Raw genomic sequence first — 18,735 nt, 5'->3', positions numbered from 1 at the left:
GGCCCTGCAGAAGGGCTCGTCCTGGTGAGCGGCTCTGAAGGCGGTAGGGAGTGGACGTCGTGGGGGCGGGCGGCTCTGAAGGCAGTACGGGGCGGACGGCGCGATGTTTGGGGCATCGTGGGGTGCGTCCGTGGTTGGGGGAGGTGCGGCGATGAGTCGGCGGGCGGGCTTGTGCGGCGGCGGCAGAGGCGCGTGGCTGGGAACGGAGCGGCGGAGGCGTGGCCGTTGGGGGGGCGATGTTGGCGTCATTCAGAGGCTGTGAGGGTCTGGCGCGGAGGTAGCGGTGAAGGCAATGGACAGGCGGCGAAGCGTGTGGTGGGTCTGCGGGCGGTGGCTGGGTGGGACGGGCGACCGTCGTCGGGCTGGGAAGGGCGTGGGAGGTCCTGGGTGGCGGCGAAGGTGCAGGGCCGGTCTTGGGGGGGAGTGCTTGTCGGTAGGGAAGGGCCATGGCTCGGTAGCGGGAAAGGAGCAGGGCAGCCGCGTATTTGACGCGGCCGCTCTGCTCCTTTCCCGGCAGCGAGCCATGTGGGGATGGAGTATGGGCAGAGTCCGGGGCGGGCTAAGTGGCCAATAGGGAGGCGCGTTACGCGCGCCTCCCAATTGGCCACTTGGCCCCCGAGTGGCACTCGGAGGGGGCCAATCTGGAGCCACTACACGGCTCCTGATTGGCCCTCTCCGAGTTTTTATCCCGAGGTCCCACCCTAACTCCTCCCCAACAGCCTTTACTGCTTTATTTAGTCCGTGGCGCCGCAGGCGCCACGGGCAGTTTTAAGATGGATATAACCTTCAACATTTGAAGAATCGGATTGAGAAAGCATGTGGAGCTCTGCCTGTTTCGAATTTGTTCCTGAACTCCGTGGTAAAAAAGCCCTGATTGGCCAGGGCGTCAGGTCCTGGTTTCCAGGATTTAAAGCGGAAGCCCTAACTTGCCTTAAACGGGAAGCCCTAACTTTTCTCAGCAGAAGCTCCAGAAGCCCAAACTTCTCTCAGTAGAGATTTGACTCTTGGTTTTTTTCTCCCTCCTCTGCTGTCTCCAATCCCCCCCCCCCCCGTTCAAGAAAAGAAAGAAAGAGGACTTGGCTCACCCCTCCCCTTCTGAGCTTCCCTAACCATGAGTTCAAATCGATCTGGATTCAGCAGGATCCACAAAGGAATAAACAAAGTTAAGTGCAGATTCTGCCCTGGTATCAATTTCTTCATTGTCAACCACTATTATAAGCAAAAATAATGAACTGGGAGGGGTGGGTCCCAGTGAAGAGACAAATATAGAACAATACAGACACACTGGGTAACCAATATGGCAATAAAAAATATATCCAAATTGGACTCTCTTTAGTTTCGTCGTCTCTCTTTAGTTTCAGTAATTCTTTTATTATTTCACACAAGTCCCGACGCATTTTGCCTACAGCTTGTTCAAGGGACGGTTTTTATATTTAAGGACCAACTTCAACTTATTAAGAAATCTCTTGACAATCTTCAAAGTAGGATCAGAAAAAAAGTATCTTATAGGCTTGCCTGTTGCCAATTATCTTTGTATTATAATCTCACAACTGTTACAAGAGAAACTGAAAATAGGAAGGGAAAAGGCATAAATAATTATCAAGGGAAAGGAAGGGCCTCAAGGAAATGGAAAATATTGTAGGGTTGTCTTTTGCAATTGTACTTCAATAAATGTGACCCGGGTGGTGTAAAAACAAGCCCTGAGCCCCAAGAGAGTATGGGTGTGAGTCTGGATAAGAACTATGGAAAGCAGACACATGGCGCATTACAGAGCGTTATATAATATGCAAGCCAGAACATGTCCTGAGATGACATTCTACAAATATGTTCAAGAAGGCAATCCACAAACACAGCAGACGTTAATACAAACCACAGCAGTTCCAAGGGGGCTGGGGGCTGTGCTGCTACCTGCTTTCTTGCTCTGGCTAGGGTAAGGGATATTTTAGGGTCCATGTATACATAAACCACTCCTTTCCAACTAATTCCTTTGGTCTGTAAATTCTCATCCTAGTTTTCATTTAGATTCAAGTCCAGTAGCAGCTTAAGAGACCAACAAGATTCTGGGGATATAAGCTTTCAAGGGTCCAATCTCCCTACGTTGTTTCTTGAAAGCTCATTCCCTGGAAATCATCCTGGTGTAGAAAGTGTTGCCAGACTCGAGTCTCGTTGTTCTACTGCAGCCCAACACAGCCAGCTCCCCTCTCAAGCTTTCTTCATCATTTTCATGTGCATCACTCTCCTTCCACCTGCTCTTGCACTGGCAACAGAGAAAACGTTGTTTAGATATGCTGAAAGCCATACTAACACAATGGCACCTGTCTAAGCCATCTCCGTGTAAAACCAACCGCAGCCAGGCCTGTTGGCCCTAAGATACTTAGTTACAAGCAGATAAATGAAAATGGCAAAGTGCCATGAGTACTACCGGCAACTATGAGTACACTAGGTAATTATTTGTTTGTTTGTTTATTTATTTATTTTTATTTATTTTTCAGAGTTCTATACCGCCCTCCCCAAAGGCTCTGGGCAGTTTACATGGAACTGAGAACTATACAAAGAACCATACATATAAATAACTATGACATTAATATTACTAACTGATAATAACAGGGTAACAGAGCAATATTAAACAGTAATAATATAAACAGGTCCAGGAGCAGAATGCCTTGATGGATTTCTGGGGAGGGGTGCAGGGGGGCAGGGGCCCTGCAGATGTCGTTGGTTGTGTCTGGCCTCAACCAAATGCCTGGCGGAAGAGCTCCCTTTTGCAGGCCCTGCGGAACTGTTTAAGCTCCATCAGGGCCCTGATCTCCTCTGGGAGCTCATTCCACCAGGTGGCGGCCAGGACAGAGACTGCTCTGGCCCTGGTTGAGGTCAGGCGGGCTTCTTTAGGCCCAGGGATCATTAGCTTTTTGGTTGCAGTGGGGTGTAGGGCTCTTTGGGGGGCATAGGCAGGGAGGCGGTCCCTCAGGTACACTGGACCCTGACCACGTATGGCCCTGAAGGTAATTACCAGAAGCTTTAGCCTGATTCAGAATTCAACTGGCAACCACTGCAGTTGGTGGAGGATGGGTTGGATGAGGGCCCTCCGTAGTGTTGCTGTGAGGACTAACTGCGGTTTCTGGGTCAAAGCCAAAGGCAGGCCTGTGTAGAGCGAGTTACAGTAATCCAGACTGGAGGTGACCGTCACATGGATCATTGTGGCCAGGTGTTCCGGGGCCAGGTAGGGCGCTAGTAGCTTGGCTTGGCAGAGATGGTAAAATGCCATCCGTGCTACCTTTGCGACCTGGGCTTCCATTGTGAGGGAAGCATCCAGGATCATGCCCAGGTTCCTGGTGGACTGAGTTGTATAAAGCTGTATAACATCCAGGGTGGGCAAGCGCGCTTCCTCGCATGGGCCCTTCCTACCCAGCCACAGGACCTCCGTCTTTGAAGGATTGAGCTTCAGACGACTCTGCTTGAGCCATCTCATCACTGCTTCCAGGCAGCTGGCTAATGCTTCTGGAGGAGAGTCAGGGCGGCCATCCATCAGGAGGAAGAGCTGGGTGTCATCTGCATACTGATGACAACCCAGCCCAAACTTCCATACCAGTTGTGCGAGAGGGCGCATGAAGATGTTGAATAGGACAGGAGAGAGGACCACTCCTTGTGGGAATCCACAAATAAGTTATCGGCGGTTTGATGTTTTCTCTCCTATTATATACTAGGACTAGAGCACTATTTATATACTGTCTACAACCAAACTTGGTAAAGGAGGACTAAAAAGTGCAGTCCCTGTGACCAGATTCACAATCAGACAGAGTCCCACAAGTAAAGCAGCGGAATGGCCTAATTCGTGTTATCTTTGCACTACGATTACCACAAAGTGGGCTTCTTGTGCCCATTCCTTGTGAGCTACTTTCTATAGTGTGGCTAGCTCCAAATGGAGTGGAGTTGCATAGGAATACCTATGTGATCTGGCTACACATACAATGCAAAACAACGTGACTACAGGTTTAGGACCATCTGCAGGGAACATTATCATGTGGTCTTAATTAAGTAAACAAGTGGATCTATCTGAGATTAAAGTTCACTAGAATTAGGTTATTTAGATTTAGCAATTGCTGAAATTGCAGTAAAAAAAAATTTCTGTGTGTTCCAGATCTTGGCTGTCCTAAAATCATAGAGTTGGAAGGGGCCATACAGGCCATCTAGTCCAACCCCCTGCTCAACGCAGGATTAGCCCTAAGCATCCTAAAGCATCCAAGAAAAGTGTGTATCCAACCTTTGCTTGAAGACTTCCAGTGAGGGGGAGCTCACCACCTCCTTAGGCAGCCTATTCCACTGCTGAACTACTCTGACTGTGAAAATTATTTTCCTGATATCTAGCCTATATCGTTGTACTTGAAGTTTAAACCCATTACTGCGTGTCCTCTCCTCTGCAGCCAAAAGAAACAGCATCCTGCCCTCCTCCAAGTGACAACCTTTCAAATACTTAAAGAGGGCTATCATGTCCCCTCTCAACCTCCTTTTCTCCAGGCTGAACATTCCCAAGTCCTTCAACCTATCTTCATAGGGCTTGGTCCCTTGGCCCCAGATCATCCTCGTCGCTCTCCTCTGTACCCTTTCAATTTTATCTACGTCCTTCTTGAAGTGAGGCCTCCAGAACTGCACACAGTACTCCAGGTGTGGTCTGACCAGTGCCGTATACAATGGGACTATGACATCTTGTCCTGTATATTCACTGGCATTAGAAAACAGCAAGAGTCCCGGAGCACCTGAAAGACTAACAAAATTTGTGTCAGAACTGAAGAAGTACACAGTGACTCACAAAAGTTCATCCTCTGGCACAAATTTTGCTAGTCTTTAAGATGCTCCTGGATCTTGCTATTGCTACAGACAGACTAAGATTCATTCTGCACATGTGAGCTAATGCACTTTCAATGTGTTTTTGCAGCTGGATTTTTCTGTATGAAACAGGAAAATCTGATTCTAAAGTGCATTGAAAACGCATTATCCAACATGCGCGTAATGAGTCTAACGTGGCTACCCATCTCTTGTCATTGCTAGTATTTATTTATGCAAAAAGATAATTGAAAATGCAACAGTTAGCAAATTTTGCCTAAAAAATTCTGAAATTACAGATTGGAAGCGTCACATTAATTTAATGCTTTGTACAGCGCACCGACACAGTATCAGCACTAAATATACGCCTGCAAGGAAGTAAGGTCTTTTTTAAAACCACCTCACGCACAAGAGGAATTAAACACCTGCCTAGCTCTCCCAATGACATACAGAAGAATTAGAAGGGCTTAACCTTGGCTGGACTCCACTCACAGTAACAATCCTATTTGAGTGGGAATAAAACATCTCAACTTTTCTTTCTAGAGTAGGTACACCAAGTGATTCAGGTACCAACTGAGGGTGTGCCTACAATACAAATTTAAACAAAGTTTGATTGTCATGGTTTTTGATAGAGAGTCTGCAGTTCTACAAAGGGGCTAGAGATCACTGACAAAGTTTCTCAGCACCCCAGCAAAAGAGATTGGAATTTTTTAAAATAATGTTTCTAATAAATTCCTTGAATATCAGTCACATTCTTTATTCAGCAATATTACAGCAATATTACAGAAGGAACCGACTGCAAGACAAAATAAATAATAATAATAATAATAATAATAATAATAATAATATAATAATAGTCATTATTATTATTATTTCTACTGTGCTATAAGCCAGCCATCTACAATAGAAAAGTGTTTTCCTGTCCCAGGGGGATTGTAAAACAGGAAACTAGACTAGAAAACTGTGGAGGGAAATCTGCCTGACTGGAATAAAAGAAACGGATTCACTGCATCCTACTATAGAAAATGGAGAAAGAAAAATACCAGCCCTTACGCAGAAGAGTCTGTCAGAGACACAAGAGACAAAGTTCACAAAACTGTTGAGAGAACAAAGGAAATTCACTATAAGGTTTAGAAAGTTTGTCCCACATGGCCTTGACATTGAAGGGAGTCTCCCTTCCTCTCTCTAGTGTGACGGCGTTTTCTGAATTAGATATAAAGAAGATAAACTCATTTAATCCCATCCTCTTTGTTGAAACAATGTTTCCTTTGGAATTGTTTCTGACAACAACCTTGTTTGTGACCATGACCCATGGCAGAAGTTACACAGGGGAAAAGAAAATACATACAGCAAAAATTCAGAACAATCAGCAAAACAAAATACAACATTTCCTTTAGTGTCTTGTAGGATTTAGTGTAGTTTTAATGGGATCTATGAAAAGGATCTACAAAAAATGACCTTGTGGGGCCTTCATATCAGTCATCTTATTGCTGCCTATAAAAGGCAAGGCCTATAAAACAAAACTCTCCTATAGTTACATAACTCCAACCAATAGACATTAGTGTTTTAATTTTAAGGGTTCTGTGTTTTTACCATTTTATCGTAAACCAGCATGAGCCTTTGAGAGTGGCGGTATATAAATCAAACAAAAAATAAATAAATGTTCTTCTGTCACTCAATTGTATCTTTATTTAATCCAAATAGCACGTTGGTTTTAAGAACAGAGATGTTGAGATTCAGCTCCAGAACTTTTTTTCGTCTGCCCTTGATCTGCTTTGCACTGTCACACTCCTGTCCTTTTCAACACTCCATCATCTTCGGGACCTCTTTAAGGACTGGAGATGTCCCGGAGGACTGGAAGAGAGCAAACATTATTCCGATCTTCAAAAAAGGGAGGAAGGATGACCCGGGAAACTACAGACCAGTGAGTCTGACCTCTGTTGTGGGGAAGATAATGGAGCAGATATTAAAGGGAGCGATCTGCAAACATCTGGAGGACAATTTGGTGATCCAAGGAAGTCAGCATGGATTTGTCTCCAACAGGTCCTGTAAGACCAACCTGGGCAGAGTCTGCACTTACTTTCTTTATTCCATTGTCAATCCTGTTGAATTCAGATCGCTTTGAACTCGGGCCTTCCTCTCCCCCCCCCATTGAAACAGGAAAGTCTTCTGCACATGGTTAGGGTAGTTCAGAAGGGGGGGAGCCAAGCCTCTTTCTTTCTTTTCTTGAAGGGGGGGGGGGAGAGGAGCCAGGCAGGGAGCCTCTTTCTTTTCTTGGAGGGGGTGGGGGAGAAGATCAAAAAAGGCAGAGGAGGGAGAAAAAATCCAGGACCGACTGAAGTTGAGAGAAATTAGGGGCTTCTCCTTTAAGGCAAGCGTGTCACATGACCAGGTGTAGCCTATCAGAGGTTCTCTACCATGGAGCTTTCTTTCCCAATCCGGATATTGAGGATTAAAAGCACTCTAAGATATCGCACAATAAAGGTAGGGACACTCCAGATCAATCCTTGCTGCAGAAGGAAATTAAAATCGCCCCAAATCCAAACGGAAATCGCATTCTGTGTAGAGGGCAGGGACTGAATCGATCTGGGGTTGGAATAAAAGTTCCGTGCAGTTTACACCATGGTTTCCTTCTTTGACCAAGTAACAGGTTTGCTGGATCGTGGAAATTTGGTTGATGTCGTTTACTTGGATTTTAGGAAAGCTTTTGATAAGCATGCCTACTGGATGGGGGATACGCTTCCAGGTAACACTGTGTGTGAACGAGACCTTGGGGTACTTGTGGATTGTAAACTAAACAGTACTTGTGGATTGTAAGCTCGTGCAGGCAGTGTGATGCAGCGGTAAAAAAGGCGAATGCCTGGATAAAATTGAAAGGGTACAGAGGAGAACGACGAAGATGATCTGGGGCCAAGGGACCAAGCCCTATGAAGATAGGTTGAGGGACTTTGAAATGTTCAGCCTGGAGAAAAGGAGGTTGAGAGGGGACATGATAGCCCTCTTTAAGTATTTGAAAGGTTGTCAGAGGAGGGCAGGATGCTGTATCAGTTGGCTGCAGAGGAAAGGACGCGCAGTAATGGGTTTAAACTACAAGTACAACGATAAAGGCTATATCAGGAAAAAAATTTTCACAGTCAGAGTAGTTCAGCAGTGGAATAGGCTGCCTAAGGAGGTGGTGAGCTCCCCCTCACTGGCAGTCTTCAAGCAAAGGTTGGATACACACTTTTCTTGGATGCTTTAGGATGCTTAGGGATGATCCTGCATTGAGCAGGGGGTTGGACTAGATGACCTGTGTGGCCTCTATGATTCTATGATGCTATGATTCTAGTTCACTATATATTATTATTATTATTATTATTATTATTATTATTATTATTATTATTATTATTATTATTATTATTATTATGTATTATTAGTATTGGTGTAGTGGTTAAGCCATCTTGGTGTAGTGGTTAAGAGAGGAAGCTTCTAATCTGCCAAGTCAGGTTTGATTCCATGCTCCTCTCCCCACATGCAGCCAGTTGGGTGACCTTGGTTTCCCCAAAGCACTGATAAAGCTGTTCTGACCAAGCAGTGATATCAGGGCTCTCTTGGCCTCACCCACCTCACAGGGGGTCTGTTGTGGGGAGAGGAAAGGGAAGGTGATAGGAAGCCACTTTGAGACTATTGGTAGAGAAAAGCAGCATATAAAAAAATCAACTCTTCTCTTCTTCTTAATTCCATTCCTTCCCCAAAGGGCAGCTTACAGATTCAGACCACAAAAATACATTATTATTATTAAATTGTTAAAACATTAAAATTGGAATTGCCTGATACGACTTCCTTTTTGCTGTGGGAATTGGAAGGAAACTAGTCTGTGAAAGGCCTGGGGCCCCTTGCGAGAGCAGGACAGCCGAGGAGGTGGACCAAAGCAAGCATCACAATTAGTCAGGCCGCCGGCAAGGGAGCAACTGCGAGCCGCGCGGAGTTGCTTCCTTGTCGGCAGGGCGGGAATCGTCCGGGCCAATGGTCTGTCCGGAGGAAGGGGCCAATCGGCACCCTTCCTCATCCTGGACAGAGCCCGCCCTAACTCCTCCCACAAAGCCCTTATGGCTTTATTTAGTCCGCGGCGCCCGCAGTGCCGCGGGCTGTGTTAAGATGATGATGAAGAGAGGGCTGAACTCTAGTCTTCTCTTGTGAGGGAAATAGTGATCAATGTGGCAAACAACACGGGGGATGGGAATGGTGGCCTAAGATCACTGTTGGAGCTATCCAACAAATGTTGTCCCCATCTTCAAGAAACAGGAAAAGGAGGATCCGGGTAATTATGACCCGTCAGCTTGACATCTGTAGCTGGCAAAATTTTGGAACAAATAATTAAACAATAATTACACCTTGGAGGGCCCATATCCAGCCTGTGCTGAGGCAGCTGCATTGGTTGCCAATTGCTGCCCCGATCAGGTTCAAGGTTCTGGTTTTGACCTTTAAGGCTATACGCGGGTTGGGACCCACATACCTGAGGGACCGCCTACCTCCCTATATCCCCCACAGGGCTTTACACTCAGCGGGGGAGAATCTCCTGATCGTTCCTGGCCCTAGAGAAGCGTGCCTGGCAGGGCCTTTTCAGTCCTGGCCCCTACCTGGTAGAATGAGCTCCCGGGTGAGCTGCGGACCCTGCAGGATTTACCAGCTTTCCGCAGGGCCTGCAAGATGGAGCTCTTCCGCCAGGTTTTTGGTTGAGGCCAGGGTCAGCGAATGAGTGCCAACATTCCCCCCCCCCGGACCTAGTAAGTTAAATCTCCTCCCCACCCTCCCTGCCGCTCTGATAGCAGGGGTGGGAATAATGAGAGCTTCCGCCATGTTGGGATTGTTTTAAAGTCTTTTAATGGGTATTTTAATGGGGATAGGACTGTTGTGACCCGCCACGAGCCTACGGGGAGTGGCGGGAAATAAATCTAAATAATAATAATAATAATAATAATAATAATAATAATAATAATAATAATAATAATAATAATAATAATAATAATAAACACTCGGTCCTTGAGCAACTGGAACTGAGAGCTGTTATTTCAAAGACTCAGCATGGGTTTTGCAAGAACAAGTCATGCCAGACCAACCTTATCTCTTTTTTTGAGAAAGTTGAGGCCGGGGTCAGCGAATGAGTGCCAACATTTCCCCCCCCCCCCCGGAATGTTGCTGGATCAGGGGAATGCCGTGGACATAGTTTATCTGGAATTCAGTAGAGCCTTTGATAAGGTTCCACAAGATATTCTTGTTCACAAGTTGGTAAAATGCGGTATGGATCCTAATTCTGCCAGGTGGATCAATAACTGGTTGACAAATCGTACCCAGAGGGTACTTGTTAATGGTTCAGCATCTTCTTGGAAAAGAGTGACAAGTGGAGTACCCCAAGGATCTGTCCTGGAGTCTGTGTTGTTCAACATATTTATAAATGATTTGGATGAGGGATTAGAGGGGATACTATGGGGCATTTCCCACGGCTTAAAAATAGCACAATGGTTGCTGATTGAAAACGCTACTAATTTGCCATAACGCACGACGTCGTAAACAATCTGCAACAATCCTGAAACCGACCCGCAAAAAGCGCTTCGTTGTAGCGCTTCTAGGGGAATCCAGAAAACTGGATTCACCCTCCGGATAGCGATACACTCCTGCAACCAATCTGCAACAGTAGCGCTAAAGACCTGTGCGTTACCATTGTTGCGGGTTCTTCAAAGTCCCTCCTCCCGAGCCTGTCCTCCAAACTTCCGGCGAACTGTTCGCCATTTTTTTTTTCTCCGAGCGAGCGGGGATCTACGAGGCAACGGGACAGCGACTGGCTTTCAAGCACGATCACTTTCGGAAATTCTGCCCGGACACCACAAGAGTTTTTCACAAGCACAGTGGCACACACCGTCACGTTCCCAAAATTTGCCCAAAGCTTAAAACCCCGTCTACCATCGGCCAGTCCTAGCGGAGTCAACGTACAGGGAGCATTTTAAAAAATTTTCCTCTGAGCGTGCCAACGAACATTCGCCGCTCGCAGTCTCCTGCCTAGCTTAGAGGGGTTCAATAGACATGATTCGTGGTGATTTCATGAGGGGCGGCTTATGTGTAGTGGGTCTTTGTGTGGTTCCCAGTGCGTGCTTGTGCTTGGGTGCGGACAACCCCTTCCATTGGCGGCTAGACCTCCGGCAAGCGGAGTTGCCGTCCCCCGTTCATTTTAAAAAATTTTCCTCTGAGCGTGCCAACGAACGGTCGCCGCTCGCAGTCTCCTGCTTAGCTTACAGGGGTTCAATAGACATGATTCGAGGTGATATCATGAGGGGCGGCTTATGTGTAGTGGGTCTTTGTGTGGTTCCCAGTGCGTGCTTGTGCTTGGGTGCGGACAACCCCTTCCATTGGCGGCTAGACCTCCGGCAAGCGGAGTCGCCGTCCCCCGTTCATTTTAAAAAACATTCCTCTGAGCGTGCCAACGAACGTACGCCAGTTACATGTCATGTTTGGTTGATTTATGCTGTGGCTGGTGAATATTATTGGGGAACTGCCGAGTACTGCCGCACTTGCTCTCGGTTGAACACCGGCATGCGTTTGTGTAATGGCGGACATTTTCCTAAAATGGCTCCCGCTGCATGTTCAAACTGCTCTTCTCGCGTGTAAACGAATACGCGCATGCGTTAAGTCAAACAACAAGGGCGCCAATCTGGCCATTAGGAGCAGATCCTGTTCCCGCGCGAGGAGTTTTGAACGTGACATGTGACCTGATGTGGCCAATGTGCGTGTCCCCTGCTGCCCTCCACCAATCAGGAGCCGGCTAGTCCCTTTGTCTTTGTGTGCGGGAAGGTATATGATCCGTTGCACCCTGCACCTCCCACCACCATTTTGCTCAGCTACTAGCAAAAGCAACATGGAATCGTCTTCTCAAGCCTCGTCCGTCCCTGCAACCGGCCGTGGCCCAACTTGGAGGGACGCGGAGATCAGGGACCTGATCGGGATTTTCTCGGAGGAGAAAATCCAGGACGCGTTCCAGTCCTCCCACAGGAATAGGGAGGTTTTTGAACAAGTGGCTATTAAGATGCGCGCCCTGGGCCACAACAGGACCGGCCTTGAATGCCGGTCGAAGACCAAGACAATGAGGGCAGAGTACATGCGTGCCGTGAACCATAATAAGGGTTCCGGCAACGAAAAGGTAACCTGCCCCTACTTCGAGGAGCAGCGCCAGCTGTACGGGGACGGGGAAGGATCCGGCAGGCCGAAGCGCGTCGGCCGGAGCCTTAAGGTGGTTCGGAAGCCGGCTGCCCCGGTCGAGGAACCACCCGCTGAGGAGGATCCCGGCGAGGGAACCTCCTCCAGCTTTCGCCCTCCACCCCCCGTCCAGCAACGAGCCGCGGAATCGGTAACGCTGGACCTGATCGCCATCGCTCCTGGGGAGCCAGAGGAGGCTCCTGAGCAAACGCCCCTTGCCTCCGGTAAGTGATTTTCTTTTTATTTTATATTTCCTTTTGAGCAAATGTGTGTTCTGACGTTTGGGCATCGTTTTCTCGTGTGTTCGTTGCAACGCATAAGACGGTAGGCTGTGGAGTGCTTGCTGTGGTTACTATTTGAAACGGTTTTAATTTTATAATTTTATAATTTAATTTTTAAAAGATTTTAAAAGAAGGTAGGCTGTGGAGTGCTTGCTGTGGTTACTATTTGAAACGGTTTTAATTTTATAATTTTATAATTTAATTTTTAAAAGATTTTAAAAGAAGGTAGGCTGTGGAGTGCTTGCTGTGGTTACTATTTGAAACGGTTTTAATTTTATAATTTTATAATTTAATTTTTAAAAGATTTTAAAAGAAGGTAGGCTGTGGAGTGCTTGCTGTGGTTACTATTTGAAACGGTTTTAATTTTATAATTTTATAATTTAATTTTTAAAAGATTTATTAAGATGGTTGGCTGTGGAGTGCTTGATGTGGTTAGTATTTGAAACGGTCATGTTTAACAAACAGCCCCAAAATATTTGCAGCATGCCTCGCCCATAGGCCTTCTGCAGTACTTTGGCTCACAACTTTGGGAGCTTGCTTTGTGGTTCATGGTGTATGCTTGCTCGTTTTTCACTATTTTCTGCTCTTGTCCACAGAGACACAGTTGCCAGGGACGGGGCCCCTAGAGTCTCCAGCAGCACCTGACGTGGATAGTGATTCGGGGGCATCAACTAACATTGGTAAGTATTAGTAAAAATAGGGGGGGGGGCTGTTTTAACTGCTTTGTGCTTTTCTGTTTGTGCAGGGCAGCAGCACTGCTAAGAGAAAGAAGAGAGTCCCTCTGCGTTGCTGGTGTAGGCTTTGAAGCTGGCTTTGCCACCCTTTGGTCCTAGATCTGTTTTTTTTCCTTTTTTTGCAGATTTCATACCCGGAACACAGGAGGAGGAACAGCCTAGGGTGCTTGGACCTCCTGCCCGGCGCAGGCGGATACAGATTCAAGATGGTGAGCGTGCATGACCTGTTCCTTTCGAGCCATAGCTGCAGGACAATGTCGCTAGGCACTAACCATGTGCTCCCTTTTAATTGTTGAGAGTCCTGCTGTGAAAGTAGGCAAAAGTAAAAGCACACCATGGGCAAACAAACAATAGCCATGTGCTCGCCGGGGATTGTTTAAATTCTTGGCAGGAAAACACGGGGACAAAAAAGAACACCATGTCCACCATGGTGTGTTTTGACTTTTTTGATGTTACTAACAGTTTTGTTTCTCATTTTTTGCCAACAGAGGTTCTTTCAGATGAGGAGGAGGAACCACCCCTGGCTCCAGGCAGCCCACCACCTAGAGGTGCGCTCCCAGCAGAGGAGAGGCTTACGAGGGAACGCGGCAGGCTGAGGCGCGTCTCCGTCTTGACAAGCGTGGGAGAGAGGCTCCTTGAGCACTGCTATGAGGAGTCACGGCGTGCCGCGGCCGCTGACCAAGCCATGCTCACACTCATTGCCCAGGAGGGGAGAAAATTGAGGGCAGTCCTTAGAGAGACAAACCAAATCCTACGCGAAGGCGTGGAGGAGGTGCGTCTGATAAGGAGACTCATGGAGAGGGCTGTAGCGGTCATGGAAAGGGCCTACCCTCCACAAATCGCCCCCCCACCACCACCCACACCAACACCACCACTTCCAGCACCCACCCCACCGACTCCCTCTCAGAATGCCTCCACCCAAACAAGAAGGAGGACTATTCTCGGAAAGAGAAAAATAAAACCAGCAGACAAGTACTCCCCCTCCTAGTTTTGCCCACTTTTTCTATTTCATGTTATCTGTGTTTTGTTGTTTGTTGAATAAAGTTTATATTTTTGACTCTGTCTCTGTGTACCCTACTGTAGAATCTGCAAGGCTGAAAGCGGCCTCTCTAGTGATTGTGTATATTGTGGTACTGCTGTGTGGGTTGGAGGTTGGAGGGGTGTTAGTTCAAGGAGTTTTAGGAGTGTGGTGTGGGGTTAAATATGTGCGAGTTTAAGAAGTCACACTGGAGTCTTGTTATAAAATTTGCAATAACATTTTATTTTAAAAAACATTTTAACAGGGGAAAAACATTAGGGAATGAAACTTGGAGCCCCACCAGCACCACCACCCCCCACCCCCCTGGAAAACCAATTTTTTTTAACAAAAGTATACATTTAACAGGGGAAAAACATTAGGGAATGAAACTTGGAGCCCCCCCCCCCAACCCCTACCCCAAAACACAAACAGGAAACAAAACTCAGGTCCCACCGCTCCCCTCCCCAGCCCCTTCCATCGCCCTAACTCTCCTGCACAGCCGTCCCACGGTCCCCCTAACTTTGCGCCGGAAGAGCTCTTCGTCCTCCTTCTTCTTAACTGTGGGGAGGGAGAAAAAGTACACATTAGTACCACACATATTTTCAAATTTCTTTAGTTTACATGCATACACTTTTAAGTGGCCTTAGCCACAGTGTGAGAAGAGTTGGGCAGTGGGGAACATAACCTACGCTCTTCCGCCTCCCTCTGTTGCCTGTGCTGCTCAATCTCCCCTTTCAGCTCCGCCACTTGAGCCTCCAGGGAAGTAACTCTGGCCTCCATGGCACGCAGCCTTGCCTCCACAGTTTCAGCTATAGAAATCAAACAAAGAATTTGATCACACTCCAAAAGGAAGCATCACATCAGGCTCCCATATGGCTCCGTGTGGGTACACACACATGGGTCTCCCTCACAGACATAAAACTCTCACCTGCAGCCTGTCCCGAGGTGGAAGGTCCCTCTTCCTCCCCCTCCTCACGCTCAGGTGCTGTTGCCAGCTTGGATGGTGATTGTGTGGCTGGGCAAAGAAAAAGACAAATCATAATTAAAAGCACACAAAACAGAGATGAAACACAGCTGGTGGACACACCACAGTTAGAGTCTAAGCGCATAACCAAAGTGGTTCTACAGTACTGGCTGGCTAAGTCTGAGGGGGTTGACAGCATCTAAATACTTTCTCGAATTTCATTGGGGACAGTAGGGGAAAGAGGCAGCTAGTCATTCCATGCATGTTTAAGGGCAAAACACAACGAGGGCAGCACTCACCCATATGCCTCCTCATGTCCAGGGGGGGCTTCCCAGCCTTCTCCCATATTTTCACCATCTGGTCGTGGAAGACCGTCCTCCCACTTGGCTGCGGGATCCCCCCCCACTGTTCCAGACTGTTTAGGAAGTCCAGCTTAAGGCGCTTGAATTTTGTCCGGACCTGCTCCCAGGTCCGGACATAGCCCCTCTCCCTCAGCTTTGAAGCCAACACCAGGTAGGCACCCTTGGTGTGGCAATGGGTGCTGGCCATTAGGCGGCCAACACTTTTTGATTGTAGCACAAGCTCCAGAAGTGCCTCAGCCTCGGCGCGCTGCCAGAAGGAGCCCTTCCGTGGCTTCGGCATCTTCGGAATGACGGTTAGGGAACGAACGTGCGTTGCTCCGATCGACCACCCCGTTTTTTAAATGTATCAAAGCTGCCCACCAATAAAATTATTCCTTGGAACATGAGTGGATTGATCCTCCGGTTTGACAGGGGTCGCCAATACTTCCTGGCTACCCGCCTCCCCGAACTTTCCCCATTCAGCGCTTCCGTATTGTGTTTGTCAATTTCAGTGGGGAGTTAGCATTTAGGGCTGTCAAAGTGCTTTTGGACCAGAGAATCCCCGTTTTTTTGCTGGCAAAGTACACAAACCGCACAAGACAAGGTTAAACAAAGAACACAAAACTTTATTCAACAACAGAGTAGGAAAAACAATTAAACACGCCTCCTGTTTCTGTAGATGTGGGTGGCTATGGCGTCCCGAACCTTGCACCCCTCAGCATATATCCTTTTTCTCCTTGCTTCAGGGATGTCCTGTGTATCCTGAAGGACTACAGGTTCAGGTTCGTCCTCAGGGAAGGGGATGTTATGTCCCTTGTCCTCGCATATGTTGTGCAAAATCACACATGCGATTATCAGCGGAGTCACATTGTCAATATGTACATGGAGTCGTGACATTAAACAACGGAACCGTGACTTCAAACGTCCAAAGGCACGCTCCACTACATTCCTTGCCCGGGAGTGACTGAGGTTGTAGTGGCTCTGCACGTCCGTCCTTGGCCGCTTGTAGGGAGTCATGAGCCAGCGTCGTAATGGGTAGGCTCCGTCCCCGAGGACCAACGCCGGCACACGCACGCCCTCAATGGTGGCGGTGGGGTTTCCTGGAACAAAGACCCCTTCGTCCATGGCTTTCCTGAGGTTGGATTCCCTGAAAACAAGGGCATCATGCCTCCTGCCACTCCACCCCACCTCGGCATCGATAAACCGGCCGGAGAAGTCCACTGTTCCTTGCAGGAGAACAGAGCAAAAGTCCTTCCTGTTCCCGTACTCTTTTATGCTTCCCCCGGGGGCACGGATAGGGATGTGGCTTCCATCGACGGCCGCAAAACAATGCGGGAATCCAAGCCTGGCAAACCCGTCCATACTCTGGAATAAGGGAAAGAAAAGAATATAAGCCATGGCATGTCAGCGTGGGGTGTATCGCGTCTTCGTTGCTGACCTGTCAAACAAGAAAAAAAATTTAAAGGGCAAAGGGGATAGAATGACACTCACCGCTCCAAGCCGGTCTCCGAGGCACACGACTTTGCTGAACAATTCCGCCTCCATGGCGAGGCAGAACTCCTTAAGGATATCGCCAACCGTAGTGACTCCGAGTCCGAATTGCTGGGCTACTGTCCGGAAGTACTGAGGGGTGGCCAAGTACCACAATGCGGCAGCCACCCTTTTTTCAACTGGAACGGGGCGCCGCATGCCAGTGACTTGCCTCTCCATGCGTCCACGTAGAGCCTCCACGAGTTCAAAAAATGTCCCCCTCGACATCCTGAAGTTGGCAATCCAGTGGTCATCATCCCAGCGAGTCCACACAAAATTCTCCCACCAGTCAGAGGATCGTTCGTCCACCCAGAACTGTCTGGGGAACCGGACCTCTGCCAGAGCTTGCCAGCGTTTCTTGGCCGCCATGGTTACCCTTACAGAACGTCTTCTGCTGCTGGTCAGCGTTCCGGCCACCCGTTCTCGGTACTCCGCGATAGCAGACGTCCGACGCGACAAGGCGATATTCATGCGCTGGACCACCGCGAGCATGTAAGCCAGCAATTGAAAAATAAGCCTCTCCATTGCAACGTTGACCTGTGCTGCGGGCAGTAGGCTACGCAAACAAAAGAGTGAGGCCGACCGCGTGTCTGCCCAGGTGCATATAAGCAGGTAACCTGTGGGCGTGTACTGTGGGCGGGGATTAACCAATCAAACATGTCAATGCATCTGGTTCCTAGAAAACAATAGAAAACACGTTCCAAGGGCGCCAATGATTGGACGATAACGCGTTGCTACGGGGTTTCCTGGGTTTTTTAAAAAAAAAGGGAACCCCGACAAGTTCGGCTTCAGGGTCGAGGTCAAAGGTGTGCCTGCAGTTTGATTGACGGGCACGGGAGGCCAGAAGCGCTAAAAAGGGACCTCCTTTGTAGCGATAAGACGGAGAACCGGAAGCCTGTGGGTTACGAAAGTGGCGAGAAGTGAAAGTGCCAAATTCCGCAAAAACCGCAGCTGTGCGTTACGGGCACGGCTAGTTACATTTCGCTACTTGAAGTAGCGCTTTCACAAACGGCAACCAAATAGCAACTTTGAGCTCTGTGCGAAATGGCCCTTATTAAATTTGCAGATGATACTAAACTGGGAGGGGTAACAAACACAACTAAAGACAGCAACAGAATACAGGATGATCTTGATAGGCTCGAGAAGTGGGCTAAACTGAATAAAATGAAGTTCAATAGGGACAAATGTAAAGTTCTGCATTTAGGTAAGAAACACCAAATATACCAATATAAGATGGGGGAGATTTGTCTTGGCAGTAGCATGTGCGAAAAGGATCTAGGAGTCTTAGTGCAGGGGGTTGGACTAGATGACCCATGAGGTCCCTTCCAACTCTATGATTCTATGATTCTATGATGGGGCTTCAACTTGATGTTAAAACAAGGTAAGACTGTAGTGCAGAAATGGTCTAAGACTACAGCTCCCTTAACATGAAAAATGTAACACAAAAGATAATCAAGCATTAAAAAGTAAGTTAAACAGTTAAGTACTACCAAGTATAATTTAATTGCAACATAATGTTTGGGATTTCTTTCTCTCTGGCTGGTGATCATGCTAACTGACACCAGTTCAGCTAAATGTTTGTCATAACGGAGTTCTATGAAAACCAATGAAACTCCCTCATCACAATTAAATCAGGTTTCAGTTGAATGTAATCACAGCTAGCTGGCTGAAGCCTGACCGGTTTTAAAAGGCAGAATATTTAGAATTTTCCATTCAGTACAATTTATTCACAAAAACTACTTGAACTAAGAATTTTCTCTTTTTTCCTTAATAAAGTGACAACATAAAATGTAGTCCTTTTTCCAATTAAAAATGCCCT

The 18,735-nt window shown here is 47.5% G+C and overlaps 2 protein-coding genes across 13 annotated transcripts in view; one reads left to right on the top strand and one right to left on the bottom strand.

The window, feature by feature from the left end:
* COBL (cordon-bleu WH2 repeat protein) overlaps positions 1–18,735 on the bottom strand; it is a 204,956-nt gene that overhangs the window by 84,439 nt on the left and 101,782 nt on the right. The window lies entirely within an intron of this gene.
* Positions 10,336–14,120, top strand: LOC143820842 (uncharacterized). Its single transcript, XM_077304166.1, has 4 exons — positions 10,336–12,272; positions 12,926–13,009; positions 13,189–13,272; positions 13,552–14,120. The coding sequence occupies exons 1-4, from the start codon at positions 11,651–11,653 to the stop codon at positions 14,049–14,051; spliced, it is 1,290 nt and encodes a 429-aa protein (XP_077160281.1). The 5' UTR covers positions 10,336–11,650; the 3' UTR covers positions 14,052–14,120.

The sequence above is a fragment of the Paroedura picta genome, chromosome 11 (assembly GCF_049243985.1).
Source record: "Paroedura picta isolate Pp20150507F chromosome 11, Ppicta_v3.0, whole genome shotgun sequence".
Lineage (NCBI taxonomy): Eukaryota > Metazoa > Chordata > Lepidosauria > Squamata > Gekkonidae > Paroedura > Paroedura picta.
The sequence above is the reverse complement of the archived record's forward strand: the minus strand, read 5'-3'. Positions and strand labels throughout refer to the sequence as shown.